Source organism: Furipterus horrens, unplaced genomic scaffold (genome assembly GCF_987537825.1).
Source record: "Furipterus horrens unplaced genomic scaffold, mFurHor1.1.pri manual_scaffold_11, whole genome shotgun sequence".
Taxonomy (NCBI): domain Eukaryota; kingdom Metazoa; phylum Chordata; class Mammalia; order Chiroptera; family Furipteridae; genus Furipterus; species Furipterus horrens.
The window spans coordinates 57,676,683-57,697,130 of NW_028327181.1; the positions used below are offsets into that span (position 1 = coordinate 57,676,683).

The 20,448-nt window shown below is 54.5% G+C and overlaps 1 protein-coding gene across 1 annotated transcript; it reads left to right on the top strand.

The window, feature by feature from the left end:
• The first annotated feature begins 649 nt into the window (after positions 1–649).
• CAMKK1 (calcium/calmodulin dependent protein kinase kinase 1) lies at positions 650–19,961 on the top strand. The gene is made up of 16 exons (XM_090290621.1): positions 650–1,152; positions 1,409–1,810; positions 2,699–2,746; positions 3,186–3,239; positions 3,644–3,695; positions 3,956–4,089; positions 4,630–4,666; positions 5,468–5,489; positions 6,725–6,813; positions 9,744–9,943; positions 11,862–11,915; positions 12,591–12,664; positions 14,855–14,942; positions 15,153–15,281; positions 16,017–16,120; positions 18,260–19,961. The coding sequence occupies exons 2-16, from the start codon at positions 1,451–1,453 to the stop codon at positions 18,330–18,332; spliced, it is 1,518 nt and encodes a 505-aa protein (XP_090146747.1). The 5' UTR covers positions 650–1,152; positions 1,409–1,450; the 3' UTR covers positions 18,333–19,961.
• The last annotated feature ends 487 nt before the right edge of the window (positions 19,962–20,448 follow it).

Consider the following 20,448-nt stretch of genomic DNA (forward strand, 5'->3'; position numbering starts at 1 on the left):
ATCTCCAAGCATTGCTGTGGCCCTAGGGAATTGGGGAGGGGAAGGTCTCACATTCATAGTACAGAAGGAGAGACTGAGGGTCAGAGTCAGGAAGGAGCCTGCCCAGGGTCCCACAGTAGCTTGTCAGGCAGGCCAGAACCCAGCCCAGGCTCCTCTGTGGCCAGTGGACTTCAGCGAGCCCTGCCTCCTTGACATCTGTCAAAGCAAGATGATGGGGAATGAGGGGTGAGACAGAGGCCCGTGTTCCGTGTTCTCAAAGTCACCGTTTGGGGACAGAGGAAGTTACCATCACACAGGAAGAGCCGAGGGTCAGGAGTCCACTCACTTCCTATTCTTGAGAAAATGCCTAGTTTGGTCTAGGAAGGGGGAGGGGCATAGAGCTGGGGTGGGCCAGTCTTGGCCTGCAGCAGAAATGGAGTCCTAGCCTGAGTATCGGGGTTCAGCTTGGGGTCAGAGTAAAGCCAGGACTGGGGTCAAAGGTGAGGGCTGGGGCTGAAGGTTGGAGGTAGATTTGGGGTTCTCATTCTTGGCCTCTGACCTGTCGGGGACTCGGCCTGCAGTAGGGCCAGGGACGGTATAAGGCCAGCCCAGGGGAGCAGCTTGACCCGAGCCAAACATTTTGGCCACAAAAATAAACTGGAAGGAAAAATAAAGAATGACTTTTTAGTACAGTGAAGTCTCTTCACAGTCGCCAGTGCAGCAGCCCCCTCCCCTAATGGACCCTGTCCTGGGCTGCGGGCTCTGCTGGGGCAGAGAAGGGAGTAACGGGAGACTTGCCCTGTGGCCCTACAGAGATCTCCCTGGAGGAAATGAGAGAGGCTGGAGACCCAGGGAAATCTTCCAGGAAGTAGCGAGAGGGTTGTGGGTAGGGGGCTAGAATATCAGAGAGGCCTCCCTGGAGGAGATGAGTGGGCCTAGAGCATCAGGGAGGCCTCTGCATCACCACTGCCCAGTTCAGCTTCCAGGCAGCAGCGTCGGAATGCTCTGCTGTCAAGGGGTGGGGCTGGTGAGTCACTGGACTGTCTGCTGGATCCTGGCCTGAGCTGACCTAGACTCTGTTTCTCCCAAGGCTGTTAGTCCTCCAGCGTTCTGCCCGTGTCCGTCTGTTCTGACTCCAGAGCATCTGATTCTTCCTGCTTTGAAGCCAGCAAGGTAGAGGAGGATGTGCCTACTTTACAGATGGTAATACTGAGGTCTAGAGGGCTGGTGTGCAGCTGAGCCAGATGAGTTCCTGGAATTCCTTCAGGACAGGCCAAAGTTTGGATATTGGCAACCCAGGCAGAGGGAATAGTGAGGGCAAAAGCATGGAGGTGGGACCATAGGGTTGTGGCTACAATGGGAGAAGGGCCTAGGAACCTGACCTTGCTCCACAGCCAGAAGTGAAGCCTTCTCTGTCCTCATTTCTCAGGTTCCCAGTAAGGCTGCACAGAGGACCCCCTTGACCGTGGCAATGGAGGGGGGCCCAGCGATCTGCTGCCAGGACCCTCGGGCAGAGTTGGTGGAGCGAGTGGCAGCCATCGATGTGGCCCACTTGGAGGAAGCAGATGGCAGCCTAGGGCCTGCCAGGCACAGTGTGGAACCCCCGCCGCGGGCCAGAGCTGCCTCCATGATCCCCGGCAGTGCTTCAAGACTCCCCGTAGACCGGCCCAGCCTCCCAACTAGGAAGTTCTCCCTGCAGGAGCGGCCAGCAGGAAGCTGCTTGGAGGCCCGGGCTGGGCCATATACCACAGGGCCTGCCAGCCAAATCTCCCCACGGGCCTGGCGGAGGCCCACCATCGAGTCCCACCACGTGGCCATCTCAGACGCAGAGGTTGGTAGGGCAGAGAGCTACGGGGAATTCGTGAGCTTTTTAGTAGTCCTCAGTGAAAACCCGTTCTATTCCTATCCCCGCCACTCAGCTGTCTAGCTTTTGGTTTGCATATCCCCAGTGTTGAGGAGCTCACTACCTCACAATAAGGCCTCTTCCCACTCAGGGGAGCTCCATCTGAGCCAACCTCTGGGTCCTAGAAAACCCAACATTCCCATCCCCACGCAGTCCAGGCTTTGGAAATAAACCCCTCCCTTGTTCCCCAAGAAGTCCTCTTGAGATTTGAACAGACATAGTATCCTCCCATCCTAAGACTTCCCCAGTTTGAACCCTTACCTCTAATCCTGCCTCCTTGACTCTGTTCTGGCTCAGAAGCTGCCAGTATGCTTCCAACCTCCAGGCTCCCACTGCTCTGTCCTTGCCACTTAGATCCAAACGTGAACCTGAATACTGAGCAATTTACAGCCTTCAGAGGCTGAGCTTTTAACGCCTGAGCCAGGGCTCTGGTCTTGTGTCCCTTTTCTCTTCCTTCTTGTCCATGCAATCTAGACCTCACATTTAGCTGCTTCTGGAAATACTTGCTTATGGGCTTCTTACAGATTTGGGTCTCCAAGACTCCAGCAGCCAGGCAGGAATGAGTGCATTTTTCCTTTACTTCTTACTAGGGAGCAAAGCATAGCCATGGCTCCCCACTCAGGAAGCTTTTTGTCACTATCAGTTGTGTTGGTGCCACCAAGTTTCCAACTTGGGAGGTTGATGAAACCTGGGGTCTGGGAATGAAGGCCCTGGGGCCAGGATTGATCCCTGAACAGGCTCCTGAGGTGGGAGCAATTCTGCCTCTGGATCAAGCTTTACCTGATGCTTCCGCTTCTCCCCACCCCCCAACCCCAGGACTGTGTGCAGCTGAACCAGTACAAGCTGCAGAGTGAGATTGGCAAGGTAAGACTGGGCAGGCCAGCCATGGTGGGGACTTTGTTTGGGGCTTTGGGTAGGCAGCCTGTCAGGATCCTCTGCTTGGAGCAGTCCTTTCTTCTCCTCTGGGAATATAGTAGGAGGCAGAGGCAGGAAGGCCAGGCCTGGGAGAGAGGAAAATTTTGTCTTCTGGAGGAAATAACGGATGTGGGTGGGATGGGTGGGAGATGAGTCTTGACTGCTGACTCCCCAGGGTTTTCGATGGAAGACAAGAAGGGACTGGGGGAGGCACGGGGCTGCACTGAGCCCGATAGGGGCAGTTACCAAGGCACAGGGCCCCCCTCGCCTGAAAGGTGGGGGGTGGGGGTGGAGATGGGGCACCAGAGCTGTTCAGGCTCTGCTTTCCTGAACGAGCTCCAGGAGAGGTCGCTCTGTCCAGGCAGGGCTGACCAGTGCTTATCCGCAGGGTGCCTATGGCGTGGTGAGGCTGGCCTATAATGAAAGTGAAGACAGACACTATGTAAGTATGGGGACAGGAGGGTGGTATTGCCCAAGCCGGGCCCTAGGACCCTGGGGGATGGGCAGAAGCTGTGCTTGGAAGGCAGAGGGCAGCACTGCCTCTGAAGGGAGGGAACTCCCTGTCCCTAGGGGTATGCAAAGGAAATGAACTTCTTGACCCTGGGAATATGCAACTGGAGGCTGATACCTCTGAGGGGAGAGCTCCAGAAAGGCTTTTTGGAGAATAGGGGAAAGGCCTAGACTCCAAAGTGGCTACTTCCTCACCCAGCTTAACCACACCCAGCCACACCCTCAGTGCTCATGGAGGTGCCCCGTGTGCCTTTCTGGACTCTTTCCACATGTAACCAGCCTGTTCTAGCCCCTGGTGGCTGCGCACAAGTGACATTTCTGCCCCTCCCTCCTCAGGCAATGAAAGTTCTTTCTAAAAAGAAGTTACTGAAGCAGTATGGCTTTCCGCGTATGTATCTATTGGGCCCTGTGCTTGGGGGCCCCCAGCCAGGGGATAGAGGAGGAGGAGACCTCAGTCCCTAGCTAGCTTTTGTTGGGGCTGGTGATGGAGGGAAAACAGCACGAGCAAAGGCCTGGTGGTGGGCATGCGCTTGGTGGGGTTGGGGACAAGACCATGGTCTTGCAAGATTTTTGCTTGAGGCTGGTTGTGGGGCTGTGGTGAGGCCCAGGCTTCTGCAACAGGAGCTTGACTCGCCTTCCTGGCCACAGGTCGCCCTCCCCCGAGAGGGTCCCAGGCTGCCCCGGGAGGGCCAGGCAAGCAGCTGCTGCCCCTGGAACGGGTATACCAGGAGATCGCCATCCTGAAGAAGCTGGACCACGTGAATGTGGTCAAGCTGATCGAGGTAGGAGGCGGTGGGAAGTGGGTAGGTACCTGTGCCTGAGTCCGTAGAGCAGCCGTCCTCAACCTTTTTGGCACCAGGGACAGGTTTTGTGGAAGAAAATTAATTATTCCATGGACCAGGGGATGGGAGGGTGGGATGGTTTAGGGGTGATTCAAATGCATTACATTCAAGCTCACCTCCTGCTGTGCGACCCAGTTCCTAACAGGCGCTTGGGGACCCCTGCTGTAGAGCACAGACCCAGGGATCCTACCGAGAGAGCAGATGTGGCTGCTCTCCAAGTACACAGCCAGACTCGGGGCAGGGACTGCAGGGGGGCCTCAGCGTTCAGCTCAGGCTGGTCTGGGATGTTCTCAGGGTCTCACGGAGACTGTCAGTGACTTCTGAGGCCACATCTGTCTGTGCCTGCACAGTCCCTGCTCCGTTGTCCCGGGTAGCCGCAAAGTACACTGGGGGTCCTGGGGCTGCTGAGGACAGGGAGACCTGGCACTCTCACCCCATGGCTCCTCAAGTCCTACCCCCATGTCTGCTTCCTCTGACCAGGTCCTGGATGACCCAGCTGAGGACAATCTCTATTTGGGTGAGTGATGCAGCTCATTCCCAAAGCAGCTTACCTGAGGTCAGTCTGAGGGCTCCTTGGGGATACACATGGCCTTCAGGGGGGAAGGGAGGAAATACACATTCTCCAGCCCTGGATCCCCTTCCCAGACCTGCTGAACCAGGCTCGGAATGTCCAGTTAAATTCAACAGATATTTCCAAGCCCCCACTCTGCTGATCAGAGAGACAATAGGTCAGGTGGATACAGGAGGCAGGCTACATGATGTGGGGTCCCAGAACCTGTCTTAATAGCTCTGTGCCTCAGTTTCCTCACCTGTAAAATGGGGATAGTTATGGTATCTACCTCATAAGGTTGATGTGAGGAGTAAATGAGTTATTATATGCAAGACATATTAGCTATTAATACCAATGTTGTTAAATTAAGTTCATGGTGCCCGATTCATGGCTGGGCTTTAGAGGCCCTCAGGAAAAGGGGCAGAAGAAACGAACACTTATTTGCTTATCAATTAGAGGTCAAGGCTTTGGTCTCCATTCCCTCTTCTACCTGCCTATCTCCTATGACCTTTAGGAAAATTTCTGCCCCACCTCTGAGAATCAGTTACCCCACCTCTGCTGCATAAAAGGGGCTCATGCTGAATCAGAGGAGGCAGGTCCCTAGTAGACCCCACTCTTACCCATTTACATCCTCTGATACCTGGGACCCCTCAAGTATGCCTGGATGCCTGCCCCCTCTCCCACCCTCCAGAACAGGGAGGGACCTTGGCATCACCTGCTCTGCCAACCTGGCTGCACCTTACCTTCTTTTCTTTTCTTTTCTTTCAGTGTTTGACCTCCTGAGAAAGGGGTGAGTTCCCCATTCCGATCAGGCAGGTCAAGTCTCACCCAGACGTTGCTTTCCCTTCCTGTGCCCCTAGTCCTAGGGTCAGCTACTCTAGGAGGAAAAAGAGGCCCAGGCCTTGCTCCTGGGAAGCTCTGGTCTGGGGGAAAATGAGAGAACAAGAGGACAATTCTTTGAAGGCTGGTGGAGGTCAGTGGGTCAGGAATAGTCAGGGAGGCCTCTGGAGCAGTGGAGGGTTTTGAACCAGGTCTTGAAGAACTGAAGAAAAGATTTTGATGGAAGAGAGGGAGAAAAAAGGATTGTTTCTCAAGCAAAAGTGTAGAGAAGGGACTTGACTCTTACTTGTATTCAAATTACAAGGAGTTCGTTCAGCTTCACAAGTTTGTGAGTTGGATGGGTGGTACTCCAGTCACTCCCATTTACAAGAGGGGAAGCTGAGGTTCAGAGGGGAGAAGAGGCTTGCCCAACATCACACAGCAAGTCAGGTTCTGACGTTATTTGGCCTTCTCAGGATATTTGCAAAGCAAGCAGACATGAAATAGTGGGCATAGGCCTGGGTGGACTGGAGGTTCTACCTGCTGAGGCCTTGAAGACAGGTTTTGGCTTGTGTCTCTGCAGAGGGACTAACTAGACACCAATTTGGGGAGGGGACAGGCAGTGGTGTCCCTTTAAAACTCGGGGGCTTTCAAATGTTTTTGACCTCCATTCTAACTGAGAAATATAAGTTTTACCTTGCCATCGATACCTGTAACTGAAGCCGAAGTTTTACAAAACAGCTTATATCCTTATTATGTATGATATACTCTGCTATATTCTACTTCATTAGAAAAAAAGCAGTGTCAGTTCAGCTTGGGGTAGTCGCCCACTAAATTGACTTCATGACCCTGTAGTGGGTCTAGACCTACAATTTGAAAAACATTGCTCTATATGGCATCTTTGCAACCCATTCATTATAAATAATTAAGTACTTAGAAGAAGGAATATCAAGCCAAACTAAGATAAAGCTAATTTGAAATTATAATGGTTGTAACGGGATATTTGTGTCTCGGCGTATCTTTAAATTTTCATCACATATGGGAGGAAAAAGCTAGTATCTTGGGTTCTGGGGACCCGTCTGAGCATAGAGAGCTCCCAGGAGGTCTCGAGTGGCCTGAAGGTCTCAGCCCCTGGTCCCCTTTACCTGCTACCTGCCTCTGCTCAACCCGCTTCAGCTGAACACCCCCTCTCTCCTCCCTCCTTAGGCCGGTCATGGAGGTGCCCTGTGACAAGCCCTTCCCGGAGGAACAAGCTCGCCTCTACCTGAGGGACATCATCCTGGGCCTTGAATACTGTGAGTGAGGGCCAGCCTGCCGCCGGGGACTGGAGACAGAATGGGGGACACTGGAGCGGGTGGAGCCCAAGCTCAGGAGGTTCTGAGCGGTTGTTGTCAGTCAGCGCTGATCTGCCAATCAGCTTCAGCCGGTGGCGGGGTCATGGACTTGTGAGCGGGTGTTCCCTGCTGCGTTCCCAGCCCAGCTTAGCCAGCCTGTCTACAGGGCTTCACAAGGTGCGGGAAGGAGGAGATTTTTGTCCTGCTGCTCCTGAGTCTATCCTGTCATGGACCCTGTGGGTGGTGGCAGTATGGATTTACCGTGAGCGGCCCAAAGGGGATGAGAGCTCAGGAGGGAGGGTGTTAGTTTAGCCACTATCTCTGGATTCCCTTTATTCATCTCATTTATTTATGAGTACCTGCTAAGTGATGGCTGGGGGCAGCGGGATGAGAAAGACCCAGATGTGACCTCAAGGATCTCACAGCCAGGTGGGAGGGACAGGAATCTAAGCAGGCAGATGATACAGTGCGGTGTCTGCCAAAGCTGGGGAATCAGGGTGGCTGCCAGAGCACGGGGGGGCCACGGGAGGCTTCCCGGAGGTCGCCACGTGTGCCTGGGGTCCTGAAGGATGGGTAGGAGTTCATTGGCCAGGCTTGAGGATGGGTGGGAGGAAGTACAGGAGGCAGAGAGAAAGGCCTGGCAGAGGCACAGAGTGTGGGCATGCATTAGCCGAGACCAGGGAGAAGTTCAGTCTGGTCGAGGCATGCGTGTGGGAGGGTCTCGGAAAGGGACGCTGCTCAGGCTGCACCACAAGGGCTCGGAATGCCTCCACAGAGGACTTCCATCAGCGCTGTGTACTCCTGGGGCTTTGAGTAGGGGAGAGGTGTGATAGGACTTGTGTCTTAGAAAGCTCTGCCTGGCAGCTGTGTGGTGGCTCGATAAAAGGCAAGAGGTGGCCAGCTGGCTAGGCCAAGTGACAGGTGGTGAGCCTGGATTATGACAGTGGCAGTGGGGAAGAAGCCCGAAGGAGGCGGGTGGCCAGCACTGGTCATGGTGGGGAGGGGCCCAGGCACCTCGGCTTCTGGCCTGGTTTGGGGAGCAGGAGTGGGGCACATCTCTCTAAAATCTTAGCTTGGTTTGTCAGGAGCATATTCCTGCCCTAGGGGAAGAGGATGTGGACCCAGCTGAGGTGACAGGAACCAGTACTGTCTTTATGTCATTTGAGCCACTCCAGTGCCTTCAGATTAATATTCTCTTTGTACAAGGGGAAAACTGAGGCCCAGAGAGAAGGCTTTGCAGAAAGTCCCTAGCAAGGACCTTGAAGTGTAGGAAGGGGGCATTTTATCCTGGGTGTGGTCTGTGGTGGGCACCATACTGTACCAACTTGGCCTCCACCCCTTTTCCTATCCTGGGACTTTCTTCTCATTTGAGGGTCTATCTCCCATCCTCTACCTGCCCCCACCCCCACCAAAAAACAAAACAAAACAAAACAAAAAGCTAATCTCATCTGACTTTTGGATAAAGCCTCATCAATACCCAGCTCATCAAGGTGAAGGGCTCCTGGTGGATTGGTGAACACCAGGAGCTGGAAAGGCAGCTGAAAGGAGGCACTGGGTGCTGAGGGCCTGCCTCGTGATTCTGGTCCCTTGAAGGGAGAATTGAGGCAGCCCAGGGAAGGCTCTGGCCGAGGCGTCCAGGCCTGACTCTTACAGTTGGGGCAAGTGCAGTGATGCAGGTGTGAGAAGAAGTAGGACGTGGAGTATGTCTTAGAGGCTGGGTCCGTAGGGGTCACTGATGAATTGGATGTGGGGCCTGGGAGGCTGAATGGAGAAGACTAGAGGAGGACCGGGGTTTTCCGTTTTGTTTGTTTGCTGGTGGCAGTGGTGGGGATTGTCAACAGAGAAGTCACGTTCAGAATTAGACGTGTCCTTGAGAGGTATTGAGCAATATGTTGAGATGTCTACTGGATAACCACGGGGCTAAAGAGCCTGGAGTTCCAGCGGAGGCCACAGTTTGAGATAAGAATTTGAGACTGCTTTCCAAGGTCAAACCCACAGTCCCTTGAGACTCTGTGCCCTGATAGGGGCATGTCAAATCCCTTGTGTGCGTCTGGTACCTGTGCAGTCACTATAGGACCATTGGTTTTGTGGTTATTTAACATTCATTCCCTTGGCCCCAGCCTTCCTCTCCTTGTCTCCCCTTTCCTGCTTCCCTTTCCATCTGTCCTCTCCAATGTCCTGGGGTCTGTTGGTCCCGGGGAAAGTATTTGCTGAGGGGGGAACCTATAGTGGATGGCAGTGGGGTGGGGTCAGTGCCTTCTCCCAGCGTGAGCTGCCCACCTCCTCCCAGCAATGCAGAGCCCAGCAAGCAGGCCGAGTGCCCAGCCTGTTAGACAAGGCTGATCTTACCCAGCCACGTCCATCCCAGCAGCCCCAAGGCCTGGGATGCCCTCCATCTCTGAATCTCCATCAGCCCAAAGTCCATGGGGCTGAGACACTACCTCTGTCCCACTCTGAGTCCAAGGAGCAAGGAGCGTCTCCGACCAGGCTGGGTCGGGGATGGGACTAGGGAGAGATTTTGATGGGCTTTGGGCCTATAGACAGTACTCCTGTGGGAGAGCCAGAGATGGCCTATGAAGACCTTCCCTCCCCCAGTTTTTCTGACCTGCCCGCTCAGCAGCAGGTGCCTTGATTGCCATGAAGCGAGCACTTGACCTGGAGTCCAAAGGCTCCTAAGAGTCTAGTCCTGGCTCTGCAGCTGACCTCCTGGCTGACTTCAGTGCCATCACTGCAGAGTGAGCAGAGGGCCCTGAAGTCCTCTCCCGAGGTCCCCGTGAGAGGAGTGTGTGTGGGCTCCTTCTCACCTGCAGCGTGAGACAGGCTTCCCTGGCCAGGCAGGAGGTCTGGGCAGCCATGCCCTGGGCCAATGCTGGAGCTGCCTCTCTCTGCAGTGCACTGTCAGAAGATCATCCACAGGGACATCAAGCCGTCCAACCTGCTCCTGGGGGATGATGGCCACGTGAAGATTGCCGACTTCGGGGTCAGCAACCAGTTTGAAGGGAATGACGCCCAGCTATCCAGCACGGCCGGGACCCCAGCGTTCATGGCCCCTGAAGCCATTTCCGATTCTGGCCAGAGCTTCAGTGGAAAGGTGGCTTCCAGAGTCTGGGCTGGGTTGGGGTTCAGGTGAAGGGGTGGGATAGCTTGCAGTGAGGCCTGATTTCTAACCTGAAGGTGCCAGGGTCTTTGGGTCTTAGGGGGAACACCAAACATAGTCCCCTCCTTCGTGTTTATCTCTTCCTAGAGTCCGACAAACTCCCTAGCTTTGGTCTCTTCTTGTGTTCCAGCAAAATATCCCCAAGTCTCCCCTGCAGGTATTTCCACCAGCTGCTCTGTGCTGAGTTCTGGACTAGAACAGACAGAGCCCAGCCAGCCCAGCTCCCTGCCCTTTTGGACATGATAAAAAGGGCAGGAGAGCTCGTGTTTGGGAGTTAGAGCCCCCCCTCAGACTTCCTGGACAAGAGTTTGAACTAGGCTTGGAAAAATGGGGAGGATTTGAGTGGTGGGGGCGGGGGGAGACCCCAGAGAACGTATGAGAGAACTTAGGGGCATAGGCTTGGGGCAAGGTGGAGCTTAGGCAGCATTAAGGCCTGGAAGTTTGGGCTTTCTCCTCAGTGACAGAAGCAGTGGGCAGAGCTGCCCGAGCAGGGGGCTGCAGTTCAGTGTGTCCCCCTGGCACATGCTTGTTCTCGCCTGTGGAATGCTGGCTGCCCCCCTGTGCCCCACCCCGCCAGGGAGGCAATGGTCGAGAGGCATTTGGATGCGTGTGTGGGTGTGGAGCTCAAAAGAGAGGTCAGTGGTGTAGATAGAGGTTTTTTTGTTTTGTTTAGTTTTGGTTTTTTAACTTTTTTATATAATTCCAAATTTACTGAAAAATTGCAAGAATAATACCAAAAATCTTTACATGGATCTATTCACCCAGATTCACCAATTATTGACATTTTGTCCTATTTACCTTTCGCCGTCTCTCCCTATATTTATGTGCATGCATATGGCATTTTTCTGAACCACTTGAGTTAAGTTGGAGCCATCATCCGCCATGATCATTAAGCACTTCAGAGAATGCCTTTTTAAGAACAAGGACATTCTCTTATATAACCTCAGTGCAACGGTCAAAACTGGGAAATTTATCTTGATAAAAGGCTACTATCTAATCAGCCTTATTCAGATTTCACCAGTTGTCCCATTACTGTCCTTAAAGCCTTGTCCTTTTCTGGTTCAGGACCGGATCCAGAGTCCATCGCGTCATTCACTTGTCACATCTCTGGTGTCCTTGAATCTGGAAGACTTCCTTGGCTTCTTTCTCTTCTCTGACCTTAGCATTTTGAAGAGAGCAGGCCTGTTACTTTGTAGAGTGATGTCGGTCTGTGGTTCTGGTGTCCCCTGATTGGATTCAGATGAGGCATCTGTGGCGAGAGGGTGTAGGTAGAGCTTTGAGAATCCCTCGAATAAGAGAGAAAGCAGATTCGAGGAGAGGGGTGGGGTTCCAGAAGGGAAGACAGGGAGCGCACATGTTGGAAGCGAGTGTGGAGGAGCTGGGAGGAGGCATGCGGGTGGCCAAGGACTGGGGCCTTGGCGTGGGCAGGGTCTGAAAGAAGGTGTTGGTGGCTTCTCCAGAGGATCACGTGGATAAGGGATGATGAGCTGGTTTAGCGAGTATAAATAAGTTCAGTACAAACCGTCATTTCTGAGGTGAATCTGTATGGTGGGTACAAGAAATGCTACCTGTAGATGAAGGACGTTTGCACCTGTTGAGTTGAAAATGTCTCTGGTTCGGGCCTGTTCCAAAGAAACTTAGAATCTCGGAAGGGCAGGCGCCCTGTCCTGCCTATGTCCCAGTACTCAGCACAGGGTCAGGCCCAGAGCAAGGCCTTGAAGTGTTTGTTGAGTGAATGCGTGACTGAGGAAGGAGGCTCCCCTTCCCGCTCTCCCCTACAGCCCTCTGGAACTGGGCAGGCAAGGAGTGTTGGCTCATTTGGGGGGTCTGATAGGAGCTGTTTCCTTTCTAGGCCTTGGATGTGTGGGCCACCGGGGTCACGCTGTACTGCTTTGTCTATGGGAAGGTGAGTACTGGGTGGGTGGGACCATGGGCTCGGCCCAGCCCCCAGGAGGGATGACAAGAGCAGGCCTTTCCTTTGTGTCCTAAAGTGAAGTGACTGTTGAAAGAAGCCACTTGGTTTAGAGAAACCAAGGAAAAGAGGCTCTTCCTGTTTTTCTCTTATTCCCTTGGGAGGGGATTCATATGAAGGAGTCTCAGGCCAGCAGACACCCCAAGGGTAGATGCAGATGGTGGCATTGCCCCCTTGGCCAGAGTGCCCCCTCTCCTGTTCTGTGGTGCCATTCATTCATTTAACAAATTGCTTTTGACTCCTGCTCTGGGTCAGGCTGGGCCTTGGGGACACCCCACACTGACTTGGCTGAGATCCCTGCCCTCAGGTGCTCCCATTCTAGTGACTACACTGCAGGGCAGGAGGGAACCTCGGTGTACATGTTCCCTTTCTAGGCCCTAGAGATGGAGGCCTTTCTGCGGGTCGTTCACGGTTTCCGCCATGGCTTTTACCTGTTCCGTCAGTGTCTGTTCAGCACCTATTGTGAGCCAGGCCCTGGACAAGTTCTGTGAGGTTCCTCCTGGCTAATGGGGTCCCAGAGCTGCTCCCCACCGCCGGAGAGATGGGGCCAGTCTCCAGCACAAGTTAAGGCCCCGGGCCTACATCCTTCTTCTGCTTCTTCCCCCTCAGTGCCCGTTCATCGACGATTACATCCTGGCCCTGCACAGGAAGATCAGGACCGAGGAAGTGGGCTTTCCCGAGGAGTGAGTAGCCCACCACGGGGCTCCCACCCGCCCACCCCCAGGGAGGCACGCTTTTAGCAGAGCCCTTTCCCTTTTTTCCTTTTTTAAAGATTTCATTTATTTATTTTTAGAGAGAGGGGGTGGAGGGAGAAAGAGAGGGAGAGAAACATGGATGTGTGGTTGCCTGTTGACACCCTGAACTGGGGACCTGGCTTGCAACCCAGGCATGTGCCCCGACTGGGAACCAAACCGACAACTCTTTGGTTCACAGGCTGGTGCTTACGTAATCCACTGAGCCACACCAGCCAGGGCAGAGCTCTTTCCCTTTGAATGTCCCACCTCTGCCTACAGGTCTGGAGGTGGGGTTGCTCTTCCCTGGGAGGGGCCCCTGTGCAGGTAGAGGGGTGAGACTGTGGAGCAGGGTCTGAGACACCTGGGTGGATGGATCTCATTGTGCAGACGGAGCTCTGAGGCTGGAGTCAGGCACACAGTCACACTGCTCCTTCCTGAAGGCCTGCATGGGGGCAGTGGCACCATCTCCATGCAGGCCCTGGGCCCATGGGGAAACTCCACATCCCCCACAAGGGGTGGCAGGGGCTTCAAGATGCCAATGTGCTGCCCCATTTCACAGATGGAGAAGTGGAGTCTCTGGAAGAGAGTTATCAGTGGGTCTGGGTTTGAAGCCAGTCCCTCCTCCCTCCCTTCCTTTGAGACTGGGGTCTCTGAGCCCAGAGGGACGGTGCAGAGAGGCCTTCCTGCTCATTCATGGTTCTTTTGACAATAATGTTGGCTGCCATGGCTCCCCATTTTCCAGGGCCCTTCTGCCATTCCCTCAGAGTGCCCAAGACAGGTCACAAACTGACCTGGGAATTACATTCAATGACCCCTGCTCCCAGTGCCCACTTCCTGTCTGGTCCCCAAGCCCTCTCAGGTCCACCTCTTGTATCTCTCTTGGCTGCATTGCCACCTGTGCACCTGCCCAGGTCAGGCCTCAGCCTTGTCCAGCCACCTTCTCCCTGCTCTTGTGGCTCTCAGCCTCCATCCAGTCCAGCATCACAATCAGGCCAGGCTCACCCTAGAAAGCATGATAAATCTCACCCTATCTTCTGCTTCAAGTTTTCACAAGGCTTCCCACAGCCCACTGGAGAAGGCCGTGCCTGGCCCTGGCCTTGGTGTTCAGAACTTCTGCTTCTGCCAACATGTTGCCTCCTTGCCCTGCAGCACCTGCCAACTGGGTGCCCCCCCTTTCTTGTAATGACCTGTCTCCCATGCCTTTCCTCCTGCAGGACCCCACCCGGACTATCTTTCTCCCAGCCTAGGCATTTTAAAAGGGATTCAGGCCCTGGCTGGTGTGGCTCAGTGGATTGAGCGCTGGCCTGCGAACCAAAGGGTTCTGGTTCGATTCCCTGTCAGGGCACATGCCTGGGTTGTGGGCCAGATTCCCGGTTGGGGCGTGTGCAAGAGGCAACCATACATTGATGTTTTTCTCCCTCTTTTTCTCCCTCCCTTCCCCTCTCTCTAAAAATAAATAAGATCTTTTGGAAAAAAGGGATTCAATATCTAGGACAGCAGAGGGAACCATGGCCAGTGGCCCCAAGAGTGGGTTACTTCCCTGCTGGCTTGAAGGGACGGGCTCCCCAAGAATGTTGGTAGCAAAGAAGCCTGGAGCTTGGACACAGTCCAGGCTGCAGTGGGGCTGAGAGTTGTGGTCCCCACCCCATAAGTCTCTCCTCCCTGCCCTCGCTCTTCTGGGCAGCTCTGTGCTAATCCACTCACCTCTCTGGGCCTCGGTCTCCTCCGTCAAGTGAGTCTTTTCTGGCCACCTCCCAGTGGAGGAGTGGATACGGTGGTGAGGGGCAGGTGTCCTGGTGTCCCACAAAGTGACTCTTGTCACATTATCCTTACCATCTCTGCCACAAAGTGGGCGTGTGGTACCCCTGCAACTCTGTGTTTGTGGCCTTCTCCTCCTCGGGGAGATTGCCTGACTTCTTACTCAGGAAGGAAGGATGTCCACACACTTGTTCTGAAACTCTCCTCCCACCCTGGCACCCTGGGGGTATCGCGCCTGCTGTCTGAGAAATGAGGGTCGGGTGTCTCTCTGCCCTGGGGTGCCTGTCAGGGGACTCCTGGAGTGTAGTAGGGAGGGAGGGGTGCCAAAGAAAGGATCATCATCAACCATCTCCCCTTCATCTCCTCCCTTCCTCTCTTTAGGCCGAAGGTCAGTGAGGAGCTCAAGGATCTAATCCTGAAGATGCTAGACAAGAATCCCGAAACAAGAATTGGGGTGCCAGACATCAAGGTGGGGGAACCATAGGTCTTAGGCTGGGATACAGCAAATGCTTCAGTTTCTAGCCCTACCCCAGGACATACGTGCCTTGGGTTTGAGGTTGGGGTTTGTGGTCTCTGGGTTCCTTCAAGGCTATTGCTGGTGGAATGCCTGTGGTCCCTTGCTCACTGGGTGGCTGTGTGCCTATGGCTCTGACCCCTCCCTGCCCTCCCGACTCCACAGTTGCATCCCTGGGTGACCAAGAACGGGGAAGAGCCCCTTCCCTCAGAGGAGGAGCACTGCAGCGTCGTGGAGGTGACCGAGGAGGAGGTGAAGAACTCGGTCAAGCTCATCCCCAGCTGGACCACAGTGGTAAGAGAGTGCGGGGCTTCCTTGTCCTGGGGGGGCCTGAGGGGGGCGTGGCCACTGCCGGAGACTTGCTCTGTGCTGGACGCTGCTCGGCCAGCCTCGGTGCTCGGCTGCTGATGGAGGCCCACTTTCTGCTGGAGGCTCGGTGAGAAGTGAATGACTTTGAGAAATAGGCTTCTCTTGCCGAGTGCCAGCATTCACCAGGACTAGAAGAAGCATTTCCTTCTCCCCTTCTTTCCTCCCTCCCTCCCTTCCTTCCTTTCTTCCTCCCTTCCTAACATATATTGAACTGCTATTTTCCAGATACTGTACTAGAAGCCAAGGCCTAGAAAGCCTCTGAATTGGAGCTGTGGCCCCAGGGCTCCTCCGTGTCAGTTAGGCTCCACCTGTTTGCCCCCTTCCTTCTCCTCTCCCATTTTTTTTTTCTTTTTCTCATCTTCCTCTGGACATCCTCCATGTTAGCAGTTGGAAGTTTCTAATGTAGCCCCTGATGGCCATCTGGGGGGTTTGGAAAACTGAGAGCCATGGCTTGCCCTTCACTGAGGTATCACAGTGAGTCCAGGCGAGCACAGGGCCAGGAGAGAGCTCAGCTGTGCTGTGGGTGGGTCAGGCCTGCTGGGTCTGGACCCCCTAGGGCCTACCTAGTAGCTACCCCCAGGGAGTCAGAGCAGAGGCTGCCAGTGTGTTCGAAAGCCTAGGGGCCTGTGTTCCTTGTGCTGACTGATGTGTCCTCCCTAGATCCTGGTTAAGTCTATGCTGAGAAAGCGTTCCTTCGGGAACCCATTTGAGCCCCAGGCACGGAAGGACGAGCGATCAGTGTCTGCTCCAGGAAACTTATTGTTGTAAGTACTGGTGGCCCTGCAGGGCTCTCCCTTGGGTGGGGTGGGGTGGGGTGGGGTGGGCCGGGCCGGGGATGGTGGCACAGCCCCCCACTCTCACCGTCATTGGGCTGTGCAGGCTGAGCCTGGAACCTGGGGACTTGGCCGGGTCTCAGAGTAGGGTCCCATCTGCATCTCTTCCCTCAGCCCATGGCAGCCCGGGAGAGGTTTGCAGCTAGGCCCCGTGGCTGCTCCTCATAGAAGGATGGCTCAGCTGTTGAGGGAGGGTACTTCTGCTGACTCTTCCCTGGGTGGGACAGTGCTGGCCACTTTCCTGAGTGACCCATGCTACCTCCAGCCATTGCTGAGGCCGTGTGCCTAGTTAGTGCCTTGTAAACGTCTGCTCAGCAAGTAAGCATGGACAGGACAGGCCGGCTGACTGGGCCAGGGAAGAGGAACCCTGCTTTGCCGAAGGCTCCCGACCAGGAACCAGGCATGGGCAGTCAGCACCTGCTGGACAGTGTCAGAAAAGCAGTTCCCCAGACCTCTGAGAGCCTGTCTTCAGTGTGTCCATCTTCTCCCGCTGCCGTAAAAGTCAGTCTAGGGTGCCGACAAGGTCTGCTGCGGTCTGTGCAAAGACCTGCAGACTGAAAGCCATGAGAGGGCCTTGAACCTACCTGTGGCCCCAGGAGGTCTGCTGCCTTCCTCTGGCCTGTGGAGGGAAGCTGCAGGGAGGAGTAGAAGGGTCCCCAGCCGGCGTGGGGAGAAGGTGTGCTCTCCAGAGAGGGTGTACCAGACGTGGTCCAGGTACCTCGGCCTCTCTGGAAGGAGGACTTTCACTTGTGCCACCAGGGGCCCAGACATCGGTCTGTGTGAGGCTGCCCTCTTGTACGTAGGCTCTTTAGATGTGCCGGGTCCCATCACCATGGACAGGCTGGTGTCTGCTCCCTGCCAGAGGTTGCTTACCCTTAGGGGTGTCCACATACCAACCTCTTACCCTCCTCTTAAAAAGCTTTCTGATCACTGAGGAGTGAGCGTTGAGGCCTGGGAGAGGCCTTGATGTCACTGAACATCCCAGTCCCTGTCTCTTCAGTAAGTTGGCCAGGGCTCGGGGAGGGGCTTCCCTGGGCTTCTCTAGGTCTGTAGGCCTGGATGCTGGAACCGGGCTTAGTGAAGGAGATCACATATTTAGCATCCAAATGGAGCCACTTCTGAGAGTGAAAGAGGAAGCTATTACTAACTATGCCAGGACTCCATGCAGAGCCAAAACCAAGCAAACCTGGACAACTGGTCACAATAGCTCTGAGCCTGTGACTCAGCGCCCCCTAGTGATGAGACAGTCAGTCACAGGCTAAAGACACATCCAGCACCTACCTGGCTCACCTTAGGCCTGGCACAGGGCTGGACTTCAAGTAAGGAAGAGTACAGGTGAGGGCAGTCTTTGTCCTTCCATAGCCGTGTTCATGGGGAGACAGGCCAGTTTTCTTGTATTAAGTATTGGGCTTAATACTTCCCAGCTATAAAAGTCTGTAATTCTGTGACCCAAGTTTAATTTTGAGAAGTAGGTTTCATGTCATAATAGAGTACCAAATTTGTCCTTGATCGACTCTTGGTTTTTACGCTTTGGGATAATTGTTGAAGCTCTACAGTAGAGTTAAATGGGATTGATTCTTTTTTAAGATATCAAAACCAGTTCATTGGTCATGTTAAAAAGAAAGGTCTTAGGGGAAAAATCAGATACTAGAATCTGTTGAGTATATGATATCACATCCCAAGACTGGCAGGTAGACCCTACAGTGTGCACAAGACAAATAAAATGCAAAACCAAAGCTCCTGTACTCAGGACAGTGGGGGCTGATGGAGGCCAACAAGGAAGACCTGTGAGGTGCTGGAGGCCGTGGGAACATCAGCAGAGTCAGATCGTGAGAGGCTTCAGAAGCAGGCTGGCAGGTCTAGACTTTATCTCCGGTGAGGGAGCCATGGAGGGCTGTAGGCTGAGATTCGGGGTAGGGAGACCGGCGAGGGGCCACGATGCATGTGGTGAGCTTGGGGAAGTGTGTGAAGGGGATTTGAGAGCTAGTGGGTGAGTGTGTGTGAGAGTGTCTTTCCTGAGTGCATGCTCTGGCCCCTGACGTCACTTTGCCCCTTGTATCCCCTGAACAGGAAAGACGGCTGTGTTGAAGGGGTCAAGAGCCCAGAGCTCCCTGGTGTCCAAGAAGATGAGGCTGCATCCTGAGCCCCTGCATGCGCCCAGGGCCGCCCAGCAGCACGCTCATCCTGCGCCTCCAAAGGCCCACTGCACTCATGCCAACAGTCGCCCCTGCGGGTAGGGGGCTGGGGACTGTGGACCCTCTCCTGGCTCCCCTTCCCCTGTTGTGCTGCATGACCTCTGCGCGTGTCCAGGGACAGGATTAAAATGTGTGTCATCTGGGGTTTGGCAGGCAGGGCTCCCTCAAGGCCTTTCTCCCCATCTTGGGGAAGGTAGGTATGCGTGATGCCTTAGAAACCTCACTTGGCTTGTTGGCAAGGCCCAGAGGCAGGAGGCAAGAAACGAAGATAGGAGGGGGAGGCCTGGCTTACCATCACAGCAGAGACCTCCCGCGGGGGCTGGGCAGGGCTGGCTCAGCTGCCACACGCACATGGAGGGGTGTACCCTGCCCACTGCAGGGTGGGTGCTGCCAGAGCTCGTGTCTGCTGAGAACACTGCTATGGAGTCTCTGAGTCCCTGATGGGTGTTCCTGGGCCTCACTGGGGCAGGAGCCAGTACTGTAGAATTCAGATTTGTGTTTTGTTGTCTCTTACTTTTGTTTTTAACATGGGGGAAGGGGGTACAAAGTCCCACTTGGGAACATCAGATGGTATCTCTCAAAAGCTTTGGGTGGTTCCTAACGCACGCCACCATGATTTGTAGCTGTGAGGGCTGGATTGGCCTTCCTGGATTGTGTTTCACACTCAGCACTACCCAAAGGATGGGCCAAATTAAAGCTCTGAGCAGAGACCTGAGCCAGGGACACCACATTTTCCTGCCTGTGTCCCTCCCTCCCTCTGTGGCTCCTCAGGGCCACGCTGCAGAAGAGACACCAGGGCGGACAGAGACTGAGGGCCCTGGACTCACAGGGTGGTGGCCTTGCAGTGCTGAAGTAATTGGAATCCAATCTCTAATCCTACACTGGCCTCCCCATCTGGCCCCGGAAGCTGCTTTCACATTCCTACGATGAAGGACAAACTGCTCCTGCTCCAGCTGGAGGCCACACTAGAAGTGGGGCCTGGGTGGGGTGTGCATGCTGGCAGGCGGCCACGGAGAGGTGGACCTTCCGCCACTGCCTCTCCCCCAGGACAGTTGCCATTCCACCGGCCCAGAGCTGGAGCGCTGGAGTGTGTTGGCTCTGCCAGCCTGGAGTGGACATCACCTCTTTGGGATCAGCTGATGGCTTGGCACTCCCTGACCAAATGCTCAAGAACTTGACCCTCAAAGGAAAGAAAAGCAGGACTCAGATACCTCTCCTGAAAACGTGGGCCAAACAAGGGGTTACGATCGGTGGCATGGGTTTCAACTGCAGGAGGACTTGTGCTGAGAAGGAAAGGGAGGCTGGGCTGGAGCCGTGCCCGCGTCTGCGCATCTCTGTGCCTGTGGGTGTCCGTTGTGCCTCCGCACCCATACGCATGTGCGTGCCCATCTGCTGCACACAGCACACTCGCATGTCTTGCTCTGGCACATGCATCTGTAATATAGTTTCTATGTCTATTTAAGCTACGAGCTGGATGCGGCCCACGGTCCATGGGTCCACATTTCTCCCTGGCTCATCTCCACTAAGGCATTATAACCCAGGGATTAAAAAAGTCATTTGTTACTGTTTTAAGAACACTTTTGTAGAGATCGTGGGAGGCCAATCACAGATCCACAAGGTTTTTATTGAGCATCTCTGCTGGGGCCTGGCAGGTGGGGTTTCAAGGCAGCGACATCCATTAGATTTGTCCTCACAGTGGTCAAAGGTGGGCCTGGTTTCATTGTCCAGGGCACAGCCCTGATGGGGGGCTTACCCTGCCCCTGAGGCTTTGGGTTGGCAACATTGGTTTTGAATGTAGCACAAGTGATGATCAAACTCCATAAGAGTGTTTTAAAATTTAACTTCTTAGGAAGTGAGTTTAAAAACAATAAAAGCCCTTTCTTGAGTCAAAAAAAAGAAAAGAAAAAAAAAAGAACCCAACAACTTTTGCATGTACATTCTGCGCCTCTGGCTGTGTGTTCTTTCTCACCAGCTGGCTATGCTTGCTTTTCTGGAAGGATCTGAGCAGGAGAGTGGTGGTAGGAGCTTTGGGGCGGTGGAGGAGGGGGGGTGTTGCTAGCGGAG

Bases quoted from the DNA above. Each gene is read 5' to 3' on its own strand.
- CAMKK1 (XM_090290621.1), top strand. From the start codon at position 1,451: ATGGAGGGGGGCCCAGCGATCTGCTGCCAGGACCCTCGGGCAGAGTTG. The intron at 2,747-3,185 runs GTAAGACTGGGC...GCTTATCCGCAG, and splicing joins TGCAGAGTGAGATTGGCAAG to GGTGCCTATGGCGTGGTGAG. The intron at 4,667-5,467 runs GTGAGTGATGCA...CTTTTCTTTCAG, and splicing joins TGAGGACAATCTCTATTTGG to TGTTTGACCTCCTGAGAAAG.